The following is a 23,230-nucleotide window of genomic DNA, read 5'->3' as shown; positions in this document are numbered from 1 at the left end:
ACTTTAATCTGACAAAAGTAATAATAAATTAAAATTCTATAAATGTTAACCAATGAAAGTCAGACATTGTTTTTCAACCATGCTTCAACAGAATTATGTAAAAAAATAAACTAATGAAACAGGCATGGACAAAAATGATGGTACCCCTAGAAAACACAGAACATAATGTGACCAAAGGGACATGTTAATTCAAGGTGTGTCCACTAATTAGCATCACAGGTGTCTACAACCTTGTAATCAGCCATTGGGCCTATATATATGGCTCCAGGTAATCACTGTGTTGTTTGGTGATATGGTGTGTACCACACTCGACATGGACCAGAGGAAGCAAAGGAAAGAGCTGTCTCAAGAGATCAGAAAGAAAATTATAGACAAGCATGTTAAAGGTAAAGGCTATAAGACCATCTCCAAGCAACTAGATGTTCCTGTGAGTACAGTTGCACATATTATTCATAAGTTTAAGATCCATGGGACTGTAGCCAACCTTCCTGGACGTGGCCGCAGGAGGAAAATTTATGACAAATCTAAGAGACGGATAATCCGAATGGTAACAAAAGAGCCTAGAAAGACTTCTAAAGAGATTCAAGGTGAACTTCATGCTCAAGGAACATCAGTGTCAGATCGCACCATCCGTCGTTGTTTGAGCCAAAGTGGACTACATGGGAGACGACCAAGGAGGACACCATTGTTGAAAACGAATCATAAAAAAGCAAGACTGGAATATGCCAAACTACATGTTGACAAGCCACAAAGCTTCTGGGAGAATGTCCTGTGGACAGATGAGACAAAAATCGAAGTTTTTGCCAAGGCACATCAGCTGTATGTTCACAGACGAAAAAATGAAGCATATCAAGAAAAGAACACTGTCCCTACTGTGAAACATGGAGGAGGCTCTGTTATGTTCTGGGGCTGCTTTGCTGCGTCTGGCACAGGGTGTCTTGAATCTGTGCAGGGTACAATGAAATCTCAAGACTATCAAGGAATTCTAGAGAGAAATGTACTAGCCAGTGTCAGAAAGCTTGGTCTCAGTCGCAGGTCATGGGTCTTGCAACAGGACAATGACCCAAAACACACCGCTAAAAACACCCAAGAATGGCTAAGAGGAAAAAATTGGACTATTCTAAAGTGGCCTTCTATGAGCCCTGACCTCAATCCTATTGAGCATCTTTGGAAGGAGCTGAAACATGCAGTCTGGAAAAGGCACCCTTCAAACCGGACACAACTGGAGCAGTTTGCTCATGAGGAGTGGGCCAAAATACCTGCTGAGAGGTGCAGATGTCTCATTGACAGTTACAGGAAGCGTTTGATTGCAGTGATTGCCTCAAAAGGTTGCGCAACAAAATATTAAGTTAGGGGTACCATCATTTTTGTCCATGCCTGTTTCATGAGTTTATTTTTTTACATAATTCTGTTGAAGCATGGTTGAAAAACAATGTCTGACTTTCATTGGTTAACATTTATAGAATTTTAATTTATTATTACTTTTGTCAGATTAAAGTTATTTCTGTGACCATTGTGACTTTTTCTTTCATTGACCAAAGGGTACCAACAATTTTGTCCACGTCTGTATATATATATATATATATATAAAACACTGCACAACTACCTCTAGCAAAAGATTTATATACTGCAGGAATAACCCTAATATATATATGGTGGCTCAGTGGTTAGCCTTGCAGCCTTGGAGGGTCCTAGGTTCGAATCCGACCAAGGACAACATCTGCAAGTTCCCTAAGTTGGGGAACTTAGATTGTGAGCCCCAATGGGGACAGTGTGATGGTAATGTCTGTAAAGCGCTGCTGAATATAGTAGCGCTATATAAGTGCATAAAAAAAAATATAAATATATATATATAAGCAAAAAACGGAACAGCACCTCCTGAGACTAATCGCAGGTGCAGGCTACCCGGCAATAATACAGCAAACAAATAAAGTAGCAGCACACCACTAAATGCACTAAGACTGAGTATACAAGTGAATATGTGAACAGGGTCAAATACATGATGCCAATATTATTATTATTATTTACTGCAAATGCAGTAAAGAAGCTTTTAGCGCATATTATTGATCAAAAATATGTCGGGCCCACCTACCAGGCGACAAGGTTGCTTCTTATCAGGTGGGACCTAATCTAACATGGAGGGTCCAGCTCCATTTTCACTCTGATTTAAAAACACCAAGGGCTGGGGGATGGGCGAGGAGTGCTAAGTTCCAAAGAGGATGCCTAGTCCTCTATAATATACATATAAGCAAAAAACAGAACAGCACCTCCTGAGACTAATCGCAGGTGCAGGCTACCCGGCAATAATACAGCAAACAAATAAAGTAGCAGCACACCACTAAATGCACTAAGACTGAGTATACAAGTGAATATGTGAACAGGGTCAAATACATGACGCCAATATTATTATTATTATTTACTGCAAATGCAGTAAAGAAGCTTTTAGCGCATATTATTGATCAAAAATATGTCGGGCCCACCTACCAGGCGACAAGGTTGCTTCTTATCAGGTGGGACCTACTCTAACATGGAGGGTCCAGCTCCATTTTCACTCTGATTTAAAAACACCAAGGGCTGGGGGATGGGCGAGGAGTGCCAAGTTCCAAAGAACTTAGCACTCTCAGGAGGTGCTGTTCCGTTTTTTGCTTATATGTATATTATAGAGGACTAGGCATCCTCTTTGGAACTTAGCACTCCTCGCCCATCCCCCAGCCCTTGGTGTTTTTAAATCAGAGTGAAAATGGAGCTGGACCCTCCATGTTAGAGTAGGTCCCACCTGATAAGAAGCAACCTTGTCGCCTGGTAGGTGGGCCCGACATATTTTTGATCAATAATATGCGCTAAAAGCTTCTTTACTGCATTTGCAGTAAATAATAATAATATTGGCGTCATGTATTTGACCCTGTTCACATATTCACTTGTATACTCAGTCTTAGTGCATTTAGTGGTGTGCTGCTACTTTATTTGTTTGCTATATATATATACAGGTCCTTCTCAGAAAATTAGCATATTGTGATAAAGTTCATTATTTTCTGTAATATACTGATAAACATTAGACTTTCATATATTTTAGATTCATTACACACCAACTGAAGTAGTTCAAGCCTTTTATTGTTTTAATATTGATGATTTTGGCATACAGCTCATGAAAACCAAAATTTCCTATCTCAAAAAATTAGCATATTTCATCCGACCAATAAAAGAAAAGTGTTTTTAATACAAAAAAAAGTCAACCTTCAAATAATTATGTTCAGTTATGCACTCAATACTTGGTCGGGAATCCTTTTGCAGAAATGACTGCTTCAATGCGGCGTGGCATGGAGGCAATCAGCCTGTGGCCCTGCTGAGGTGTTATGGAGGCCCAGGATGCTTCGATAGCGGCCTTAAGCTCATCCAGAGTGTTGGGTCTTGTGTCTCTCAACTTTCTCTTCCCAATATCCCACAGATTCTCTATGGGGTTCAGGTCAGGAGAGTTGGCAGGCCAATTGAGCACAGTAATACCATGGTCAGTAAACCATTTACCAGTGCTTTTGGCACTGTGAGCAGGTGCCAGGCCGTGCTGAAAAATGAAATCTTCATCTCCGTAAAGCTTTTCAGCAGATGGAAGCATGAAGTGCTCCAAAATCTCCTGATAGCTAGCTGCATTGACCCTGCCCTTGATAAAACACAGTGGACCAACACCAGCAGCTGACATGGCACCCCAGACCATCACTGACTGTGGGTACTTGACACTGGACTTCAGGCATTTTGGCATTTCCCTCTCCCCAGTCTTCCTCCAGACTCTGGCACCTTGATTTCCGAATGACATGCAACAGTCCAGTGCTGCTTCTCTGTAGCCCAGGTCAAGCGCTTCTGCCGCTGTTTCTGGTTCAAAAGTGGCTTGACCTGGGGAATGCGGCACCTGTAGCCCATTTCCTGCACACGCCTGTACACGGTGGCTCTGGATGTTTCTACTCCAGACTCAGTCCACTGCTTCCGCAGGTCCCTCAAGGTCTGGAATCGGTCCTTCTCCACAATCTTCCTCAGAGTCCGGTCACCTCTTCTCGTTGTGCAGCGTTTTCTGCCACACTTTTTCCTTTCCACAGACTTCCCACTGAGGTGCCTTGATACAGCACTCTGGGAACAGCCTATTCGTTCATCAATTTCTTTCTGTGTCTTACCCTCTTGCTTGAGGGTGTCAATGATGGCCTTCTGGACAGCAGTCAGGTCGGCAGTCTTACCCATGATTGCGGTTTTGAGTAATGAACCAGGCTGGGAGTTTTTAAAAGCCTCAGGAATCTTTTGCAGGTGTTTAGAGTTAATTAGTTGATTCAGATGATTAGGTTAATAGCTCATTTAGAGAATCTTTTCATGATATGCTAATTTTTTGAGATAGGAATTTTGGGTTTTCATGAGCTGTATGCCAAAATCATCAATATTAAAACAATAAAAGGCTTGAACTACTTCAGTTGGTGTGTAATGAATCTAAAATATATGAAAGTCTAATGTTTATCAGTATATTACAGAAAATAATGAACTTTATCACAATATGCTAATTTTTTGAGAAGGACCTGTATATATATTTCACACAGTAGATATAAAAAGTCTACACACCCCTGTTAAAATGTCAGGTTTCTGTGCTGTAAATAAATTAGACAAATATAAATCTTTTCAGAACTTTTTACACCTTTTAATGTGACCTATAAACTGTACAACTCAATTGAAAAACAAACTAAAATCTTTTAGGTGGAGGGAAGAAAACAAAAAAAACTAAAATAATGTTTTGCATATGTTTGCATTCTTATAACTGGGGATGTAGCTGTGTTCAGAAATAAGCAACATCATGTTAAATAGGAGTCGGCATACACCTGCCATCATTTAAAGTGCCTCTGATTAGCCCCAAATAAAGTTCAGCTGCTCTAGTTGGTCTTTCCTGAAATTTTCTTAGTCGCATCCCATAGCAAAAGCCTTTCAAAGATCAGAGAGATCTCATTGTTAAAAGGTATCAGTCAGGAGAAGGGTACAAAGGAATTTCCAAGGCATTAGATATACCATGGAACACAGTGAAGACAGTCATCATCAAGTGGAGAAAATATGGCACAACAGTGGCATTGCCAAGAACTGGACGTCCCTCCAAAATTGCTGAAAAGACGAGAAGAAAACTGGTCTGGAAGGCTACCAAGAAGCCTACAGCAACATTAAAGATGCTGCAGGAATATCTGGCAAGTACTGGCTGTGTGGTACATGTGACAAGAATCTCCCGTACTCTTCATATGTCTGGGCTATGGGGTAGAGTGACAAGATGAAAGCTTTTTCTTACGAAGGAAAACATCCAAGCCATTCTACATTTTGCAAAAGCACATCTGAAGTCTCCCAAAAGCATGTGGGAAAAGGTGCTATGGTCTGATGAAACCAATGTTGAACTTTTTGGCCATAATTCCAAGTGAATCCGTCATGGATTCTGCTACCATGGACCATAACTATGGGTCCATTCACACGTCCGCATAATGGGTCCGCAACCATTCCGCAATTTTGCGGAAGGGGTGCGGACCTATTCATTTTCAATAGGGCTGCAAAAGATGCGGACAGCACCACCATCTGCACTTCCGTTCCGCGGCCCAGCAAAAAAAATAAAGCATGTTTTATTCTTGTCCACAGCCATGGACAAGAATAGGCATTTCTATCATAGTGCTGGCCATGTGCCGTCCGCAAAATGCGGAACGCATGTGGGCGGTTTCCGTGTTTTGGGAATATTCAATTTGCAGACCACAAAATATAATTGTGGAACGGATGTGGACCCATTATGCGAACTTGTGAATGGACCCTTAGTCGGCGGTTGCCGAATCCATAACTGAATTCTTAGGAAACCTTAACCTTGTAAGCCGAACTTTAAACACAAGTTCACGCAACACTAGTTGCAATGTTTTAGCTCATAGCTTGAACAGAGACTCTGTGAATGAGCTGAAAACATTGCAACCACAGTGGTGAATAAAGTGTTTTGGAGTGCTGTCATTTATTTCCTAAAAGTAGAACTGGCTTAGTTGCCCATAGCAAACAATCAGATTCCCCCTTTCATTTTTCACAGCTTCATTGGAAAATGAAAGGAGGAATCTGGTTGCTATGGGCAACTAAGTCAGTTCTACTTAACACTAGTTTTGCTAAATCTCCCCCACTGCGTACTTATATGTGTACATAGCATTGTGTGTCGTCACACTGTACTGTGTGGGAAAAGTGACAGTTCACTGTGCAGACTGCACACAAATACTGTATTTAGACGACAGTACAGGTAGTGAGAGCTTCAGTAATGAGATCTATATCAGGCTTATAACGCCATGGTTCTTACTGTAGATCGCTGCACAAACATTATCAGCAGAAATATCTATTGTGTCTACAAATAGACTTTCTACAGAATGGAAAGTGAGAAATAGATCTGCTGATTACAGGCTGTAGAATGAAATCTTACTACTAAGTTACTTCCAAGTTCCAGCAGCCTATATGCAAGTGGCTGCTAGCTGTGCTGGATGTGGGGGCGGGGCAGAAGGGCTTGTGCTGGTGCATGTGAAATCAACAGGAACACCCACAGAACCTCACAGCAGATGACGGCATAGAGCAAAACTTATAGAAACTTCTGATTGCTTGTGAAGAAAACCTGATACCAGTAAAAAACAAGTGCAATTTTATTATGGGCTGCATTACGGTAAGATATGGGTTTATTGATTGATTTATTTTTTGTGCACAAAGGTGTCCATAGCCTTTAATATTTTTAATGCACATAAGGATTCAAATGTCGGATCACCCTCTAATGTTTTTTTGTTGTTTTTTTTTTTTTTTTTTCAATTTTAGGGTACCAGTGTATTGTCTCCAATGTTACATATTGGAAGTATTATTGTTCTAGCCACCATGATATATAAGAAATCTGCAGTTCATTTGTTTGAAAAGCACCCATGCCTTTACATTATTGCATTTGGCTGTGTTTCTGCCAAAGTTACAAATAAATTGGTGGTAAGCATTTTTTTTTTTCATTTTCTATAAAATAAGTGAGTATATTATTTTTCTTGACAGCTGTGCTAGCTTTACGCTTTTATTTAGGCTATGTTTTATCTGGATTCACCGGCCATAAATCGGAGTATATAAATAAACTGGTTTCTTAATTATCTTCCTTACAATTCTAGTGTTTTGATTTAGAATGGCATAGAAAATAAAGTGTCTCTGATGGTCAAACTCTTTGTAGAATACTTAAAAGGGGTTTTCCAGTGCCAGAAGCAAAACAGTGGACAGCGGAAAGCAGAAGGCTCCAGTCACTGGGCAGTGGCCTTGCCAGTGTATTGCAGCTCAGCTCCCATTAAAATGGGTTCATGCTATCTGTATACCTCCAAGCCCCCTCTCCACAGAAAATCCCTGCGATGTTATCACTGCCCTAGCACTACCTAAATGCTGAAGAGGTGCCTCTGCATTTGGGAACACAACTCTCAATGTGAAGGTTATTTCTGTTCCCTGTTAGTGTTAGTGCGACTGGCAGTGTGACAGCCTGATACTGCCAGTGGCACTGCATTCAAACTAACCATGTAAATGAATGTGCTGCAGGCATAGTTAATCATTTATCTCTTAGTTACAACCATACCTGCTATCCCCCTGCAGCAGGAACCCCATCCTTGGGGAAGGAGGACTTTATATTTACGTGACGCGGTTAGGAAGGGGTAAAGACTTCAGACCAAGTTGTGTATGGGACCCAGGAGTTGCTGTAGGGGTGCAACTAGATTATTAAATGTATGTGAAGTCTCTTAAAAATGTGTGGTCAGTACAAAGACCTGGCACATGATTAATTCTAAGAACTGTGTAAAAGATCAGGGGACATTCATAAATGTGGAGGAATGGTGTTTTAGACGTTAAAGGAGTTGTCCAAGGTTAAATAAAAATGATTTAAATGGTAAGGAAAGAGTAGTATCAGCGCTCCGATCATCTCCACTGCTGCAGCCATGCCATTATCTATTTGGTTGCAGAGATGACATCCCCTATACCACATGAGACTTCTGCAGCCAATCATTGGCCTCAGTGGAATATGAACATTGGCTGCTGCATTCATTTGCAATATAGGCAAGTCAGAGATGCAGCCATGTAAACAAGCCCAGCTAGGAGGAGCGGAGAGGAAGGCATTTAAAGTGTGGGTATAACATGTTTTCCCTGCATTTTTTATCTTAAACTCGACAACCCTTTTAATACAGGAAAGGTAGGGCTAGATGTTTTTCTAATGTCATTTGTCTTGCAGAGTTATAAATTGCCAATTATGTTTAATTAATCTGGAAACAGTTGAACTTGATAGACGTGTAACAGTTTGGTGGAGCTGTGTCAATGAAATCAGTAGCGGCTATCAGCTGCTATATACTGCTGACAACTTGCAACAAAGGTTGAGATTGGAAGTTAAACAGATCCTGAACATTTAACTCCTTAGGTGACATGGTCAGTACTGATCATGACACCTGTGTGGTTTTACAGAGTGCAGTTTTTCCTTTGCAAGCTCTTCGGTCCACCCTTTTTCCACCTTACAAAATGGTATATAGAAAAAGTTTGTTGAGGGCAGCATTAAACTGGTGACAAATTCCCTTTAATAGAAGCAGGCATAAAGTGCTGGCCTATATTTCTGGTGTGTATTAGTAATGTATATAGCTATTGTTTTCTTGCTGAAATGAATGCAGAATAAATGGTAATGTCGGTTTATTTTATGTGTGTTTTTCTGATAGGTTGCTCATATGACTAAAAGTGAAATGCATTTGCAAGATACAGCATTTATGGGACCTGCCATGCTATTTTTCAATCAGTATTTTAACAGTTTCATTGATGAATATATAGTACTGTGGATTGCAATGGTAAGTATCTGTTGTTGCTTCAGTACTATTTCTATATTTGTGTGTTTAGACCAACAGGATATTGTTACACTAAATCTGTTATTAAACAAAATGCATCTCTGACATGCTCAAGATGCTGTTACACAGATTATCAGCAAAGCATAAAAGAACACTTAATTTAAACAAAAATAGAACAACCAACAATGCATAAAAATCCCCCCTTTTCTTTTCTTGCTCTGGTTTTGTCCAATATCAGAATTGCACACCATGACAGGCTGCAGCGATATACTCTCCTCCCATTCCTCCTTCTCATGCTAGTGCACATGAGACAAGAAGTTTAGGAGGAGGGAGCTGGGATAAGGCTGCATAATTTGTTAGTTACACAGTAAACATAGCCATTTTCTGAAAAGGAATCTCCTAGTTACCTATAGTATAAATGTTGTAATGTTTACTGCGTGTGTACTAGTGCTGAGATCCAGGCCGCAGTGAATGACAGACAATGTTATTACCGCTACAAGGGCATAACTAATATAAGGGGGCAGCACTGCAGTGAAGAGGGAACAAAGTGGGCAGAACTACTGTGAGAGGGGCACTAAGAGGGACTTCTACTGTTGGGGCCACAAAGGAGGCATAACTACTGTGGGGGTACACTAAGTGGCATGAATGCTTTAACCACCTCAGCTCCCCTAGCTTAAACACCCTTAATGACCAGACCACTTTTTACAATTCTGCACTACACTACTTTCACCGTTTATTGCTCGGTCATGCAACTTACCACCCAAATTATTTCTTCTCACTAATAAAGCTTTCATTTGGTGGTATTTGATTGCTGCTGACATTTTAACTTTTTTGTTATTAATCGAAATTTTTCACTTTCAGTTGTAAAAAAAAAAAAAAAAGACATCTATATATAAATTTTTCTCTAAATTTATTGTTCTACATGTCTTTGATTAAAAAAAATGTTTGGGTAAAAAAAAAAAATGGTTTGGGTAAACGTTATAGCGTTTACAAACTATGGTGCAAAAATGTGAATTTCCGCTTTTTGAAGCAGCTCTGACTTTCTGAGCACCGGTCATGTTTCCTGAGGTTCTACAATGCCCAGACAGTAGAAAACCCCCACAAATGACCCCATTTCGGAAAGTAGACACCCTAAGGTATTCGCTGATGGGCATAGTGAGTTCATAGAACTTTTTATTTTTTGTCACAAGTTAGCGGAAAATTATGATTTTAATATTTTTTTTTCCTTGCAAAGTCTCATATTCCACTAACTTGTGACAAAAAATAAAAACTTCCATGAACTCACTATGCCCATCACGAAATACCTTGGGGTGTCTTCTTTCCAAAATGGGGTCACTTGTGGGGTATTTATACTGCCCTGGCATTTTAGTGGTCCTAATGTGTGAGAAGTAGTTTGAAATCAAAATGTGTAAAAAATGCCCTGTGAAATCCTAAAGGTGCTCTTTGGAATGTGGGCCCCTTTGCCCACCTAGTCTGCAAAAAAGTGTCACACATGTGGTATCGCCGTACTGAGGAAAAGTTGGGCAATGTGTTTTGGGGTGTCTTTTTACATATACCCATGCTGGGTGAGAGAGATATCTCGGCAAATGACAACTTTTCAAATTTTTTTTATTCAAAGTTGGCATTTGACCGAGATATTTATCTGAGTACGGCTATACCACATGTGTGACACTTTTTTGCAGCCTAGATGCGCAAAGGGGCCCAAATTGCTTTTAGGAGGGCATTTTTAGACATTTGGATCCCTGACTTCTTCTCACCCTTTAGGGTCCCTAAAATGCCAGGGCAGTATAAATGCCCCACATGTGACCATATTTTGGAAAGAAGACACCCCAAGGTATTCTATGAGGGGCATGGCGAGTTCATAGATTTTTTTTTTTTTTTTGCACAAGTTAGCCGAAATTGATTTTTATTTTTTATTAAAAAATCTCCCTTTCCACTAACTTGGGACAAAAATTTCAATCTTTCATGGACTCAGTATGCCCCTCAGTGAATACCTTGGGGTGTCTTCTTTCCAAAATGGGGTCATTTGTGGGGTGTTTGTACTGCCCTGGCATTTGAGGGTCTCCTCAATCATTACATGTATGGCCAGCTTTAGGAGTTTTCTGCTATTCTCCTTATATTGAGCATACGAGTAATGATATATATTTTTTTTTTTTCGTTCAACCTCTGGGCTGAAAGAAAAAATGAACGGCACAGATTTCTTCATTCGCATTGATCAATGTGGATGAAAAAATCTCTGCCAAAAAAAAAAAAAAAAGGAGGGGAAAGGAGCTCCGCCCAACATCCATACCCACTTAGCTTGTATGCCCTGGCAAACCCGATTTCTCCATTCACCTCAATCGATGTGGATGAATAAATCATTGCAGGGATTTTTTTCTTTATTTTTTTATATGCAAAGTGTTTGCAAAAGCATATGAACACCACATCCCCCTCAGCTCATGAGCCTCGGCAAACGTATATTTTACTGCAGAGGAGAAATCTCATCTTGCAGCGCCGCATACACCAACTTTTGTGTAATCTGACAGCAGCGCAATGCTTCTGTCATAATACACATCAGTGCTGCAGCTAGTCGATCGGTTGGTCCACCTGGAAGGTAAAAGAGAAAAAACCAGGCCGCAACGCAATAAATTTATTAACTTTATAATAACATTTGAACGGAATATATAAACTTTATTTAACTTTTTGAACAGAAGGTTAACTTTTTTTTTTTTTTTTTTTTTTTTTTTACCTTTATAGGACAAACTTCTCCTTCCCCATGGGACAATGTGCAAAGCTCAAATCGCCCAAAGATGTGGTGAAGTACATTATGCACTTTGTCCCTGGTGAAAGGCGAGGTTTGCAGCAGCTCTGTGTGAATGGGCCCTAATAGCCCTGTGTTCCTGTCCTGTGAAACGCAATCCCTATGCTAAGTGTACCTGTGTGTGGTACTTCCGAAAACACTCCCCTAAGCATAGGGCAGGGTGGTCAGGGCAGTCAGGATAGAAATAGCGGGTGTCACGCCTTATTCCACTCCTGCTACAGACACAACATTTTTTTCAGGGTGGCGGTCGGTTTGAGGTACCAGCAACAACACTGGGGAAATGTCGCTCGTGTAGACTGCTCACTACACTGGTGGATGGGAACCTCCTGGGTACAGGGGGTTCTCGATGATCTCTTCCTGAAATTTGAGGAAGGATCCTGTTCTCCCAGCCTAACTGTAGAGAACAAAACTATTATATACAGCCAATTGAATTAAATATACAGACACCTTCTTATACCAGCATCTGGTCCTGCGGGAAAGTAGATAAGGAGCCAACATCTGGTCATTGAAGTCCACCCCTCCCATGAGCGAATTATAGTCGTGGACACAGAGGGGCTTTTCAATGACACTGGTTGCTCGTTCAATTTGGATTGTCGTGTCTGCGTGAATGGAGGAGAGCATGTAAACGTCACGCTTTTCTCTCCATTTCACCGCGAGCAGTTCTTGGTTACACAAGGCAGCCCTCTCCCCCCTTGCAAGACGGGTGGTAACGAGCCGTTGGGGGAAGCCCCAGCGACTAGGTCGTGCGGTGCCACAGCAGCCAATCTGTTCTAGGAACAAATGCCTGAAGAGGGGCACACTTGTGTAGAAATTGTCCACATAAAGATGGTATCCCTTGCCAAATAAGGGTGACACCACTGGTGTCTTCCCACTGCTCCCCAGGTAGTCAGGGCAACCGACCGGCTCCCGGGTCTGATCTTTACCCTCATAGATCCGAGATTTGTGGGTATAGCCTGTGGCCCTTTCACAGAGCTTATACAATTTGACCCCATATCGAGCGCGCTTGCTTGGGATGTATTGTTTGAAGCCAAAGCGCCCGGTAAAATGTATAAGGGACACGTCTACGCAGATGTTTTGCTCAGGGGTATACAAATCGGCAAATTTGTTGTTGAAGTGGTCTATGAGGGGCTGAATTTTGTGGAGCCGATCAAAAGCTGGGTGGCCTCTGGGACGGGAGGTGCTGTTGTCGCTAAAGTGCAGGAAACGCAGGATGGTCTCAAATCGTGTCCTGGACATGGCAGCAGAGAACATGGGCATGTGATGATTTGGGTTCGTGGACTAATATGACCGCAATTCATGCTTTTTGGTTAAGCCCATGTTGAGGAGAAGACCCAGAAAAATGTTAAATTCGGAAACTTGGACGGGTTTCCACCGGAAAGACTGGGCATAATAGCTGCGACAGGAGAACTAATGCACGTGCCACCGTTCCAGCTTCAACTGCCCTTCTGGTGCTCGCCACTTCACATGTTGTACGGCAGTGCTGGTACTAGGTCCAGGATGGGCTGCGCTGCTGGTGTATGCCTCACCACGTAATCCGACAGCGCCAGCCCCACTCTGCTGCCCTTGAAGCGGATCCTGCGCAACCTGTGGTCTAGCAACACGGGGCCGGGTACACCTGGTGGTATCAGGGACCTCCTCGTCCGAACTTTGGGTCAGACTGCCACTGCTTTCTACCTGTTCATATTCTGACCCGCTGGATTCGTCAGATGAGGGTTCCTATTCTTTATCTGACTGGGTCAGAAGCCTGTAGGCCTCTTCAGAAGAATACCCCTTGTTTGCCATTTGGTCAACTAAATTTAGGGGGTATTCCCTGAGACTACCCAAGAAAAAAAGTAAGCCTGTCTTACAAATGGGAGGCTAGCAAAGTACCGGAGGCCGCTGCGATTGATGAAAAATCAAAACTGATTTTTTTATTTATTACCGCAGCGCTTGGAAAGTGATTGTGCAGGGATCAAAAAAATATAATTTTTTTTTGTCACTGCGGCGGGGCGAGCGTGTGTGAACGCACGTGTGGGCGACCGATTAGGCCTGATCGGGCAAACACTGCGTTTTGGGTGGAGGGCGAACAAAGGTGACACTAATACTATTATAGATCTGACTGTGATCAGTTCTGATCACTTACAGATACTATAAAAGTACAAAAAGCGATATGCTAATCAGTGACTGCGGTGCGGTGGGCTGGGCGCAAAACGATCGGTAACTACCTAACCAAGGGGCCTAAACTATCCTAAAACTATCAGTCAATACCAGTGGGGAAAAAAAGTGACAGTTTACACTGATCACTTTTTTCCCTTTCACTAGGCGATCAAGGGGTTAATTGGGTTGATGGAGGGTGATCTGGGGGCTAAGTGTAGTGTTGGGTGTACTCACTGTGAACTGTGCTCCTCTGCCTTCCAGAGTGCTGCTCCCAATTGCCACCACTGCTCCCTACCACAACAACAGACTTCCTGATTCAGTTCTTACTGTGTTGAATTTTGCACGCTCTACTGCTTTGGTCCCTGTCTGGCTGATTTGGTGCTTCAAGAAAAGTAGGGATTCAGTCTTGTTATGTGAGATAAATTTGATATGGTCCAAATTTGCTATTTACGCATGGAAGACAGTTATAGATAAGAGGTTGCAGGGAAACCATTACTACTCTAAACTTTATGTAGCCCTACATATGATTTTATTTAAATTACTAAAATGTTCTAAGTATGCATAACTACTGTGTGGGGTATGACTGCTGTGAATGAGGCACTAAGAGGACATTTTGCTGTAAAGGGGGCATAACTACTGTGTGGTGACTCTAAGAATATATAGCTACTATTAATAGAGTACTAAGGGAGCATTCTACTGTAGAAGGGTACTAAGGGGCCATACAGGGACTGCGGAGGAATATTGTAAACCAAACTGTAACCCTAGCCAGGGGGTGGCTTCTAGTTATGCCCCTGGTATTAGTAGTGCCAAGTAGTGTTAACACAGCTAATTGAGGTATGTGTACAGTTCTACAGGGAAAGTCACTCAACTTTTCTAGCTAATCTGCCTAGTTATGCATTGATAATGTTGCCCTTCACTGCATAATTGGACAGATTTACCTTTTGGCACCTTCTGAAAACTAGCTAGCATGTGGAGGTACAGTAAACTGGAGTCCAAACTACATAAATACAGTAGGACAATATATGTTCACTGTTGTCCTGATACTATATTTATGAATGTAATGTGTACAGAATGTATATACCAAGTGTGGCCTCCATTACATCTCTGCAGAGGTTGTTACCCAGCTTTTCTTGACTGCTAAATATACATTTTGGCTAGTTATGTAGTGATTCCCTTCATATAGGTAGACCAATTTTCATTCAGGATCCTGAAAAAGTTGGGTCGCAACAATGTACGGCTTCAAGAGCGTAACTACCGCAATATCAGCTGTAGCTACTGGCACTGGGCCCAGGGCTCACCTACCGTTACACACACACACAAATAATGTTTACTGTGTGTGTGCACTGCTCTTAATGGATGTCTGCAGAAGTCCCATCCGGACTGTCCTCACTTTAAGCCTGTGTTTTGGGTAGTCTACTCAATGTCCTGCTATGCATTGAGCGATGTTTTGCCCTTAACCACATGCCCTGTCAATCACTGTGCTTAGCAGCCAGCCTGAGCATATCACATTGAACAAGTGAACAAAAACTTTTTTTTTTTTTACTTGATAATTTGGGATGAGGGAATAGACTTCGGATGAAACATCCGAAGTCTATTTGCATAAACATTCGTTCTCCTGCTCCGTACAGTATTAGAATGTATTGGCTCTGATGAGGTCAACTTAGCAAAATAACTTCATAAATTAATTTGTACTGTAAAAAAAAATTCCCGAAATCTGGTTCGGTTCCAAGTGGTACCTTGGAACCGAACCAGAGTTCAGGAAATGAATCTACGGGTTCCATCCAAAGTCTTACAAAAGCTACATTTTTAGGTCTTTTAACAATAATTTTGGGTGATATTACTAAAACTTCTAACATTTCTTTAGGGAAGGGGGATAAATAATCGGAAAAGGCAAGGGTCAAGAATAGGTCCATATTTCTTGTAATAATCATTGGTTAGGCTATTGGGGCCAGAGGATTTACATGCTTTGACAGTGGGATAGTATTAAAGGGAGTCTGTCGCCTCCATATGGCCATATACAGTGCTTACATGGCTCTGTATGTGCCCACACTGCTCTGCCTTCTTTTCACTTTACTCCTCCCCAGTCTCTGCCTTTGCCCGCCCTCCAAGTCTCTTGCCTCATCGATAGGTCCGGACTTGGAGGGCGGGCAAAACGGCACTGTGCTCGGCTAACTCCGGAACTCCCATAGAAATGAATGGAGTTGCCATGTGCATGTGCGACTAGCTGCTCTGGTCATTTCAAGGGAGCATCAAGGGGCCCGCTTTTGGTACGGGGGATAGTAGGTCTGTATAAGGAGGGAACACAATGTAGGCAAGCCTTTTATTTAACTACCTCAGCTCCCCTAGCTTAAACCCACTTAATGACCAGAACTTTTTACAATTCTGCACTACACTACTTTCACGGTTTATTGCTCTGTCATACAACTTACCTCCCAAATGAATTTTACCTCCTTTTCTTCTCACTAATAGAGCTTTCATTTGGTGGTATTTCATTGCTGCTGACATTTTTACTTTTTTTGTTATTAATCGAAACTTACTGAATTTTTTGCAAAAAAAATGACATTTTTCACTTTCAGTTGTAAAAATTTTTAAATAAAACTACATTTCTATATACATTTTTCTCTAAATTTATTGTTCTACATGTCTGTGATAAAAAAAATGCAATAAGTGTATATTTATTGGTTTGCGCGAAAGTTATAGCGTTTACAAACTATGGTACAAAAATGTGAATTTCCGCATTTTGAAGCAGCTCTGACTTTCTGAGTACCTGTCATGTTTCCTGAGGTTCTGCAATGCCCAGACAGTAGAAACACCCCACAAATGACCCCATTTCGGAAAGTAGGCACCCTAAGGCAGGCATGTCCAAACTGCGGCCCTCCGGCTGTTGCAAAACTACAACTCCCAGCATGCCTGGATAGCTTACAGCTATTATGGCATGCTGGGAGTTGTAGTTTTGCAACAGCTGGAGGGCCACAGTTTGGACATGCCTGCCCTAAGGTATTCGCTGATGGGCATAGTGAGTTCATAGAAGTTTTTATTTTTTGTCACAACTTAGCCGAAAATGATGGTTTTTTTTTGTTTTTCTTTTTCTTACAAAGTCTCATATTCCACTAACTTGTGACAAAAAATAAAAACTTCCATGAACTCACTATGCCCATCACGAAATACCTTTGGGTGTCTTCTTTCCAAAATGGGGTCACTTGTGGGGTATTTATACTGCCCTGGCATTTTAGGGGCCCTAATGCGTGAGAAGTAGTTTGAAAGTTAAGTTGAGTTAAAGGTGCTCTTTAGAATTTGGGCCCCTTTGCCCACCTAGGCTGCAAAAAAGTGTCACACATGTGATATCGCCGTACTCAGGAGAAGTAGGGCAATGTGTTTTGGGGTGTCCGTTTACATATACCCATGCTGGGTAAGAGAAATATCTCTCTAAAAGACAACTTTTCCCATTTTTTTATGCAAAGTTGTCATTTGACAGAGATATTTCTCTCACCCAGCATGGGTATATGTGAAAAGACACCCCAAATCACATTGCCCAACTTCTCCTGAGTATGGCGATACCACATGTGTGACACTTTTTTGCAGCCTAGGTGGGCAAAGGGGCCCAAATTCTAAAGAGCACCTTTCACAGGGCATTTTTTACACATTTGGATTTCAAACTACTTCTCACGCATTAGGGCCCCTAAAATGCCAGGGCAGTATAAACACCCCACAAGTGACCACATTTTGGAAAGAAGACACCCCAAGGTATTCCGTGAGGGGCATGGCGAGTTCCTAGAATTTTTTTTTTTTTTTTTGCACAAGTTAGCAGAAAATGTTTTATTTATTTTTTTCCATATCCTCACCATGATGGCCACAAGGAGATTGACCCATGACCTCTGTGGGGGCAGGAAACAGAGAAGAGGTTAAATTGCCCCCTCCCACCACCACACCTCATTGTTCCTGTCCCCACTGTGGCCAGGGTTAGAGAAGAGTCTCCCTGCGGGCTGGCAGGGAGATGAAGATGGGAAATTGTTTCTAACACCACTTTTTTATTTTTATTCTTCTCCAGGAGGGTCCGAGGACGATCTCCTGGTTTACCTGAAGCTCAATCGGAGCTCCCCCAGTCTGCCAGTGGCCGCGTGCTTACGCTGGACTGAGGGGTATCGGGAGGGCTCGCTCTGGCTGCTCTGGAGCCTGCTCCCCGGCCGCAACTTCCTCCTCCTCCCCGGTGGGATGGGCTGTGCAGCGACCGGCGTGTGCACACGCCAACATCTGAGACGTCACTTCCGGGTTCGGTCATGTGACGCAACCCGGAAGCACAAGCGCAGAAGTCAGAGCTGTTTGAACTCTGATCTGAGGTCTGTAAGTACCGGTACCGTACCGTATACTGTCCCTACTACCAGAATATGTCCGGTCACGATCTGCAAACTTCCGTGGAGCTTGATGCTCCCTCTCTGCCTCCTGTAAGTATCCCTCTGGGGGTCCGCTTGTTGATTCAATTGGAAGTTTCTGCCTGGGCTTTTTTTTTTTTTTTACTGATGCCTCATTTATTTAAATTGCAGGCTAAAGAGGCTCAGAAAAAGGTTAAAAAACCTCCTTGCTTCATTTCTTGCGCTAAAAGATTGCCTGATGAATATGGAAAGAAGCTATGTAAAGAAATCCGATGTGATCAAGCAGAAGCAACCCTCCCTTATGGATAGTATTAGATCCGTGGTTCAGGAAGAACTTAGGGCCGCTAAAGCCGCTCCATCTGATTCCCAGGGCCAGCCCTCTCGCAAACATCCACGTTCTAAGATCATTTCCTCCTCGGGATCCGATGATGAGGGTTCCACTTCCATGCAATGGGAAGATGATTTCTCTATCTCTGAGGGAGAGATCTACGAAAGCAACCAAAAATTAAATTTTTCCTCTGAGGAAACGGGTGACTTATTATAAGCGGTCAGAGCGACTATGGGTATTGAAGAAGCCCCTAAGTCTCTATCTATCCAGGACGAAATGTTTGGGGGCCTTAGAGTGCAGAAATCCAGGGTCTTCCCCATAAACAAAATGATTCTGGAAGAGTGGTCAGAATCAGAGAAAAGACTTGGAATTTCCAAGGAATTAAAAAATCGGTTATTGTTTGACCCTTCTCAGTCCAAACTATTCGATGAGACCCCTAAGATCGATGTGCAGTTGGCGAAAGTAAATAAAAAGACTGCCCTGCTGTTTGAGGATGCTGCTCAATTAGGGGAAAAGGAAAGCAGATGCCCTTTTGAGAAAGTCTTGGGAGGCCTCTATGTATAATGTTAAGACTAATATTGCAGCAACATCAGTAGCTAGGTCTATGCATTTATGGCTAGGAGAGCTAGAAAATCACCTGAGTAACAAGACTTCTAGGGAAGAAATCCTGCAGTCTATCCCTATCTACTTAAGTCAGCTACAGGATTCCTTGCAGACGCCTCGTCTGAATCTATTAGATTCTGTGCTAAAGAGGCTGGACTTTCCAATGCGGCTCGCCGGGCATTATGGATGAAGTCCTGGTCAGGTGATATCCAAACAGAAGTTAGTATCTATTCCCTTTTCAGGAGAATATGTATTCGGGCTGGTTCTAGACAAGATACTAGAGAAAGCGGCTGATGGGAAATCCCTTCGGGATTTCAGCTGCACCAAGGCTGTTCACCCCAGCTGGTGATAGAAATGATAGCTCCACTCAGACAAGAGGGGTTAAATATAGTGCCGTACCTGGACGATTTCTTAATTATAGCAGACTCAAGGGAGCTCCTACTGTCAGACTTGGAATTATTTTTATCCCGTCTGTCACAGCTAGGATGGATTGTGAACAAGCCCAAGTCTATGTTAGTACCATCCACGTGGGTGAAATTCCTAGGGGTTACACTAGACTCCCTAACACAGTCGACTTTCCTGCCATAGAACAAGATCCAGTCTCTGGTAAGCAAGGTGAAGCACTTTCAACACCGGAAAAAATTCTCACTGAGAGAAGCAATGAGCCTTCTCAGTCTTCTGACCTCCTGTATGCCTTCAGTCGAGTGGGTGGAGGCTCACTGTTGTGTGATACAGAATTGGCTATTGTCCCAATAGAACAAGAAGAAGGGCTCTCTAGATTCCAAGCTTTGGATTCCAGGGTCAGTAAAGGTATCTCGCTCTCATGGTGGACAAAGGGGAAGAATCTTTCCCAGGGGGTTCCATGGATCAAATGGCCATCAATAACGATCTTCACGGATGCCAGCAAATCTGGATGGGGAGCGAAAGTCGACAAAACTTACTTCCAAGGAACTTGGAACCATCACATATCTGTCCAATCCTCAAATTTCAGGGAACTGTACGCGGTAAGGGAAGCTCTACTTTCAGCCAGGCAGCTGATAAGAAGGCAGCATGTGAGGGTCCTATTGGACAACATGACCGTGGTCTCCTACCTGAAACACCAAGGAGGTACTTGATCAAGGAGACTCCAGAATATCACAGAGAAAATTTTCTCCTTTGCAGAAAAAGAGCTAAGATCCATATCAGCAATGCACCTGAGGGGGTCCCAAAATCTAGAAGCAGACTTTTTAAGCAGGCAAAAGATAGATCACACAGAATGGGCTCTGAATCAAGAGGTCTTCAATATGCTAACCCAGAATTGGGGACTTTTTTGCAACAAAAAAAGAATACGAAATTACAAACATTCTGCTCCCTAAATGCGGGAGGACCATCCTTGGAGAATAGATGCCTTCTCTCTGAGATGGTGTTGGGATCTAGCGTACTCATTCTCTCCAATGCCTCTCATCCCGAGGGTCATTCAGAAGATTGTGGAAGGGAGAACCACAGTGATATTGATTACCCTGTTCTGGCCCAAGAGGAGCTGGTTTGCTCCACTCCTGAGACTGGAAATAGACGACCCGGTGAGACTCCCACTCAGAGGGGACATCCTATACCAGGGCCCTTTACTACATCCTCATCCGGAATTCCTGAAACTCACGGCCTGGCTCCTGAGGTCTCCATCTTAAAGTCTCAGGGCCTGTCGGACAGTCATAGCCACCTTGAGATGCTCCAGGAAAAAGGTGACATCTGCGATATATTTAATGATCTGGAAAAGGTTCTGCTCATGGTCAGGTGAAAAGAATTCAAACCTTGAAGGGCCTAACATTCAAAAGATTCAGTATTTTCTACAAAATGGGCTTGAACTAGGTCTCTCTCCATCTACCTTAAAGGTTCAGATTTCCGCATTAAGCGCCTTCTTTGATACCAACCTGGCAGACCATAGATGGATTAAACGGTTTATAAGAGCTGCCCATAGACTTAGACCCTCCTTGAGATCTCGCACCCCGACCTGGGACTTAAATCTATTACTCAATAACCTTATGTGTTCCCCGTTTGAGCCGTTGGAGAACTGTTCAATTAACTTACTTTCATTTAAGACCGCTTTCCTTAGAGCAATTACCTCCGCTAAAAGATTAGGAGAGATTCAGGCTCTCTCTATTCGTGAACCATACCTTTCTATCACTGAGGATAAGATTGTGCTAAAATTAGACCCAGGTTTCCTGCCAAAGGTAGCCTCAGACCGCAACAATCCTAAGGATCAGGAGGAAAAGAAATTTAATTCCCTTGATGTTAGACGTACGGCCACTAAAGATTTCAGGAAGTCTGACAGCCTGCTTGTCCGGTTTGCTGGGAAAAATAAGGGATCCAAGGTCTCAAAATCCTCGATTGCAAGATGGATAAAAATACACCATTACCCTATGCTATAGGAATCAAAATCTGGATCCTCCATCCAATATTTGGGCATATTCTACAAGAGCTGTATCCACTACTTTTGCTAAAAGAGCAGGGGCTTCCCTGGACGATATATGCAGGGCTCCCTCCTGGTCTAGCATTCACACATTTGTGAGACATTACCGCTTGGATCTATCCGGAACCTCTGGCCTCTCCTTTGGTCGGAAGGTTCTTCAGGCGGTTGCCCCCCCCCCCCCCCCCCCCCCCCATAAGAAGTAATTTTATAAATCTCCTTGTGGCCGTCATGGTGATGATATGGGAAAACCGAAATTAGACATACCGTTAATTCGGTTTCCATGAAATCACCATGACGGCCCATATATTCCCTCACCTTTTTTAATGAAGTTTCACCTTTATTACTCCTGGTATGAAGTAATACTTGGAAATAATAATACATTTCTGGCACTTGATATCTTTGGAACACTGAGATATGGTGGTGGGAGGGGGCAATTTAACCTCTTTTCTGTTTCCTGCCCCCACAGAGGTCATGGGTCAATCTCCTTGTGGCCGTCATGGTGATTTCATGGAAACTGAATTACCGGTAAGTCTAATTCCGTTTTTTTTATTGCAAAGTCTCATATTCCACTAACTTGTGACAAAAAATTTAATTTTACACGAACTCTCCATGCCCCTCACAAAATACCTTGGGAGGTTTTCTTTCCAAAATGGGGTCACTTGTGGGGTATTTATACTGCCCTAGCATTTTAGGGGCCCTAATGTGTGAGAAGTCGTTTGAAATCCAAATGTGTAAAAAATGCCCTGTGAAATCCTAAAGGTGCTCTTTAGAATTTGGGCCCCTTTGCCCACCTAGGCTGCAAAAAAGTGTCACACATGTGGTATCGCCGTACTCAGAAGAAGTAGGGCAATGTGTTTTGGGTTGTATTTTTACATATACCCATGCTGGGTGAGAGAAATATCTCTCTAAAAGTCAACTTTTCACTTTTTTTTTTTTTTATACGAAGTTGTCATTTTAGAGAGATCTTTCTCTCCCCCAGCATGGGTATATGTAAAGACACCCCAAAACACACTGCCCAACTTCTCCTGAGTACGGTGATACCACATGTGTGACACTTTTTTGCAGCCTAGGTGCACAAAGGGGCCAAAATTCCTTTTAGGAGGGCATTTTTACACATTTGGATTCCAGACGACTTCTCACGCTTTAGGGCCCCTCAAATGCCAGGGCAGTATAAATACCCCACATGTGACCCAATTTTGTAAAGGAGACACCCTAAGGTATTCCATGAGGGGCATGGCGAGTTCATAGAAGTTTTTTTTTGGCACAAGTTAGCGGACATTTATTTATATATATATATATTATTATTTATTTTTTTTTCCCCTCACAAAGTCTCCCTTTCCGCTAACTTGGGACAAAAAGTTCAATCTTTTATGGACTCAATATGCCCCTCAGCGAATACCTTGGGGTGTCTTCTTTCCAAAAGGGGGTCTTTTGTGGGGTGTTTGTACTGCCCTGGCATTTGAGGGTCTCCGCAATCATTACATGTATGGCCAGCATTAGGAGTTTCTGCTATTCTCCTTATATTGAGCATACGGGTAATGAGATCTTTTTTTCCTTTCAGGCTGAAAGTAAAAATGAACGGCACAGATTTCTTTATTCGCATCGATCAATGTGGATGAAAAAATCTCTGCCCCCCCCCCCCCCCCAAAAAAAAGGAGGGGAAAGGCGTCTGCCAGGACATAGGCGCTCCGCCCAACATCCAAACCT

General features: G+C 42.5%; 1 protein-coding gene across 1 annotated transcript in view; it reads left to right on the top strand.

Annotated features, from left to right (window-relative positions):
• CEPT1 (choline/ethanolamine phosphotransferase 1) overlaps positions 1 to 23,230 on the top strand; it is a 295,146-nt gene that overhangs the window by 255,833 nt on the left and 16,083 nt on the right. The window contains exons 7-8 of the mRNA XM_044288220.1: positions 6,823 to 6,981; positions 8,718 to 8,843. Of these exons, the coding sequence (XP_044144155.1) occupies positions 6,823 to 6,981; positions 8,718 to 8,843 (285 nt within the window). The remainder of the gene's footprint in view (positions 1 to 6,822; positions 6,982 to 8,717; positions 8,844 to 23,230) is intronic.

This window comes from Bufo gargarizans, chromosome 3 (genome assembly GCF_014858855.1).
Source record: "Bufo gargarizans isolate SCDJY-AF-19 chromosome 3, ASM1485885v1, whole genome shotgun sequence".
In the NCBI taxonomy this organism is placed as follows: domain Eukaryota; kingdom Metazoa; phylum Chordata; class Amphibia; order Anura; family Bufonidae; genus Bufo; species Bufo gargarizans.
Note: the sequence above shows the minus strand (reverse complement) of the source record. Positions and strands in the feature narration are given on the sequence as shown.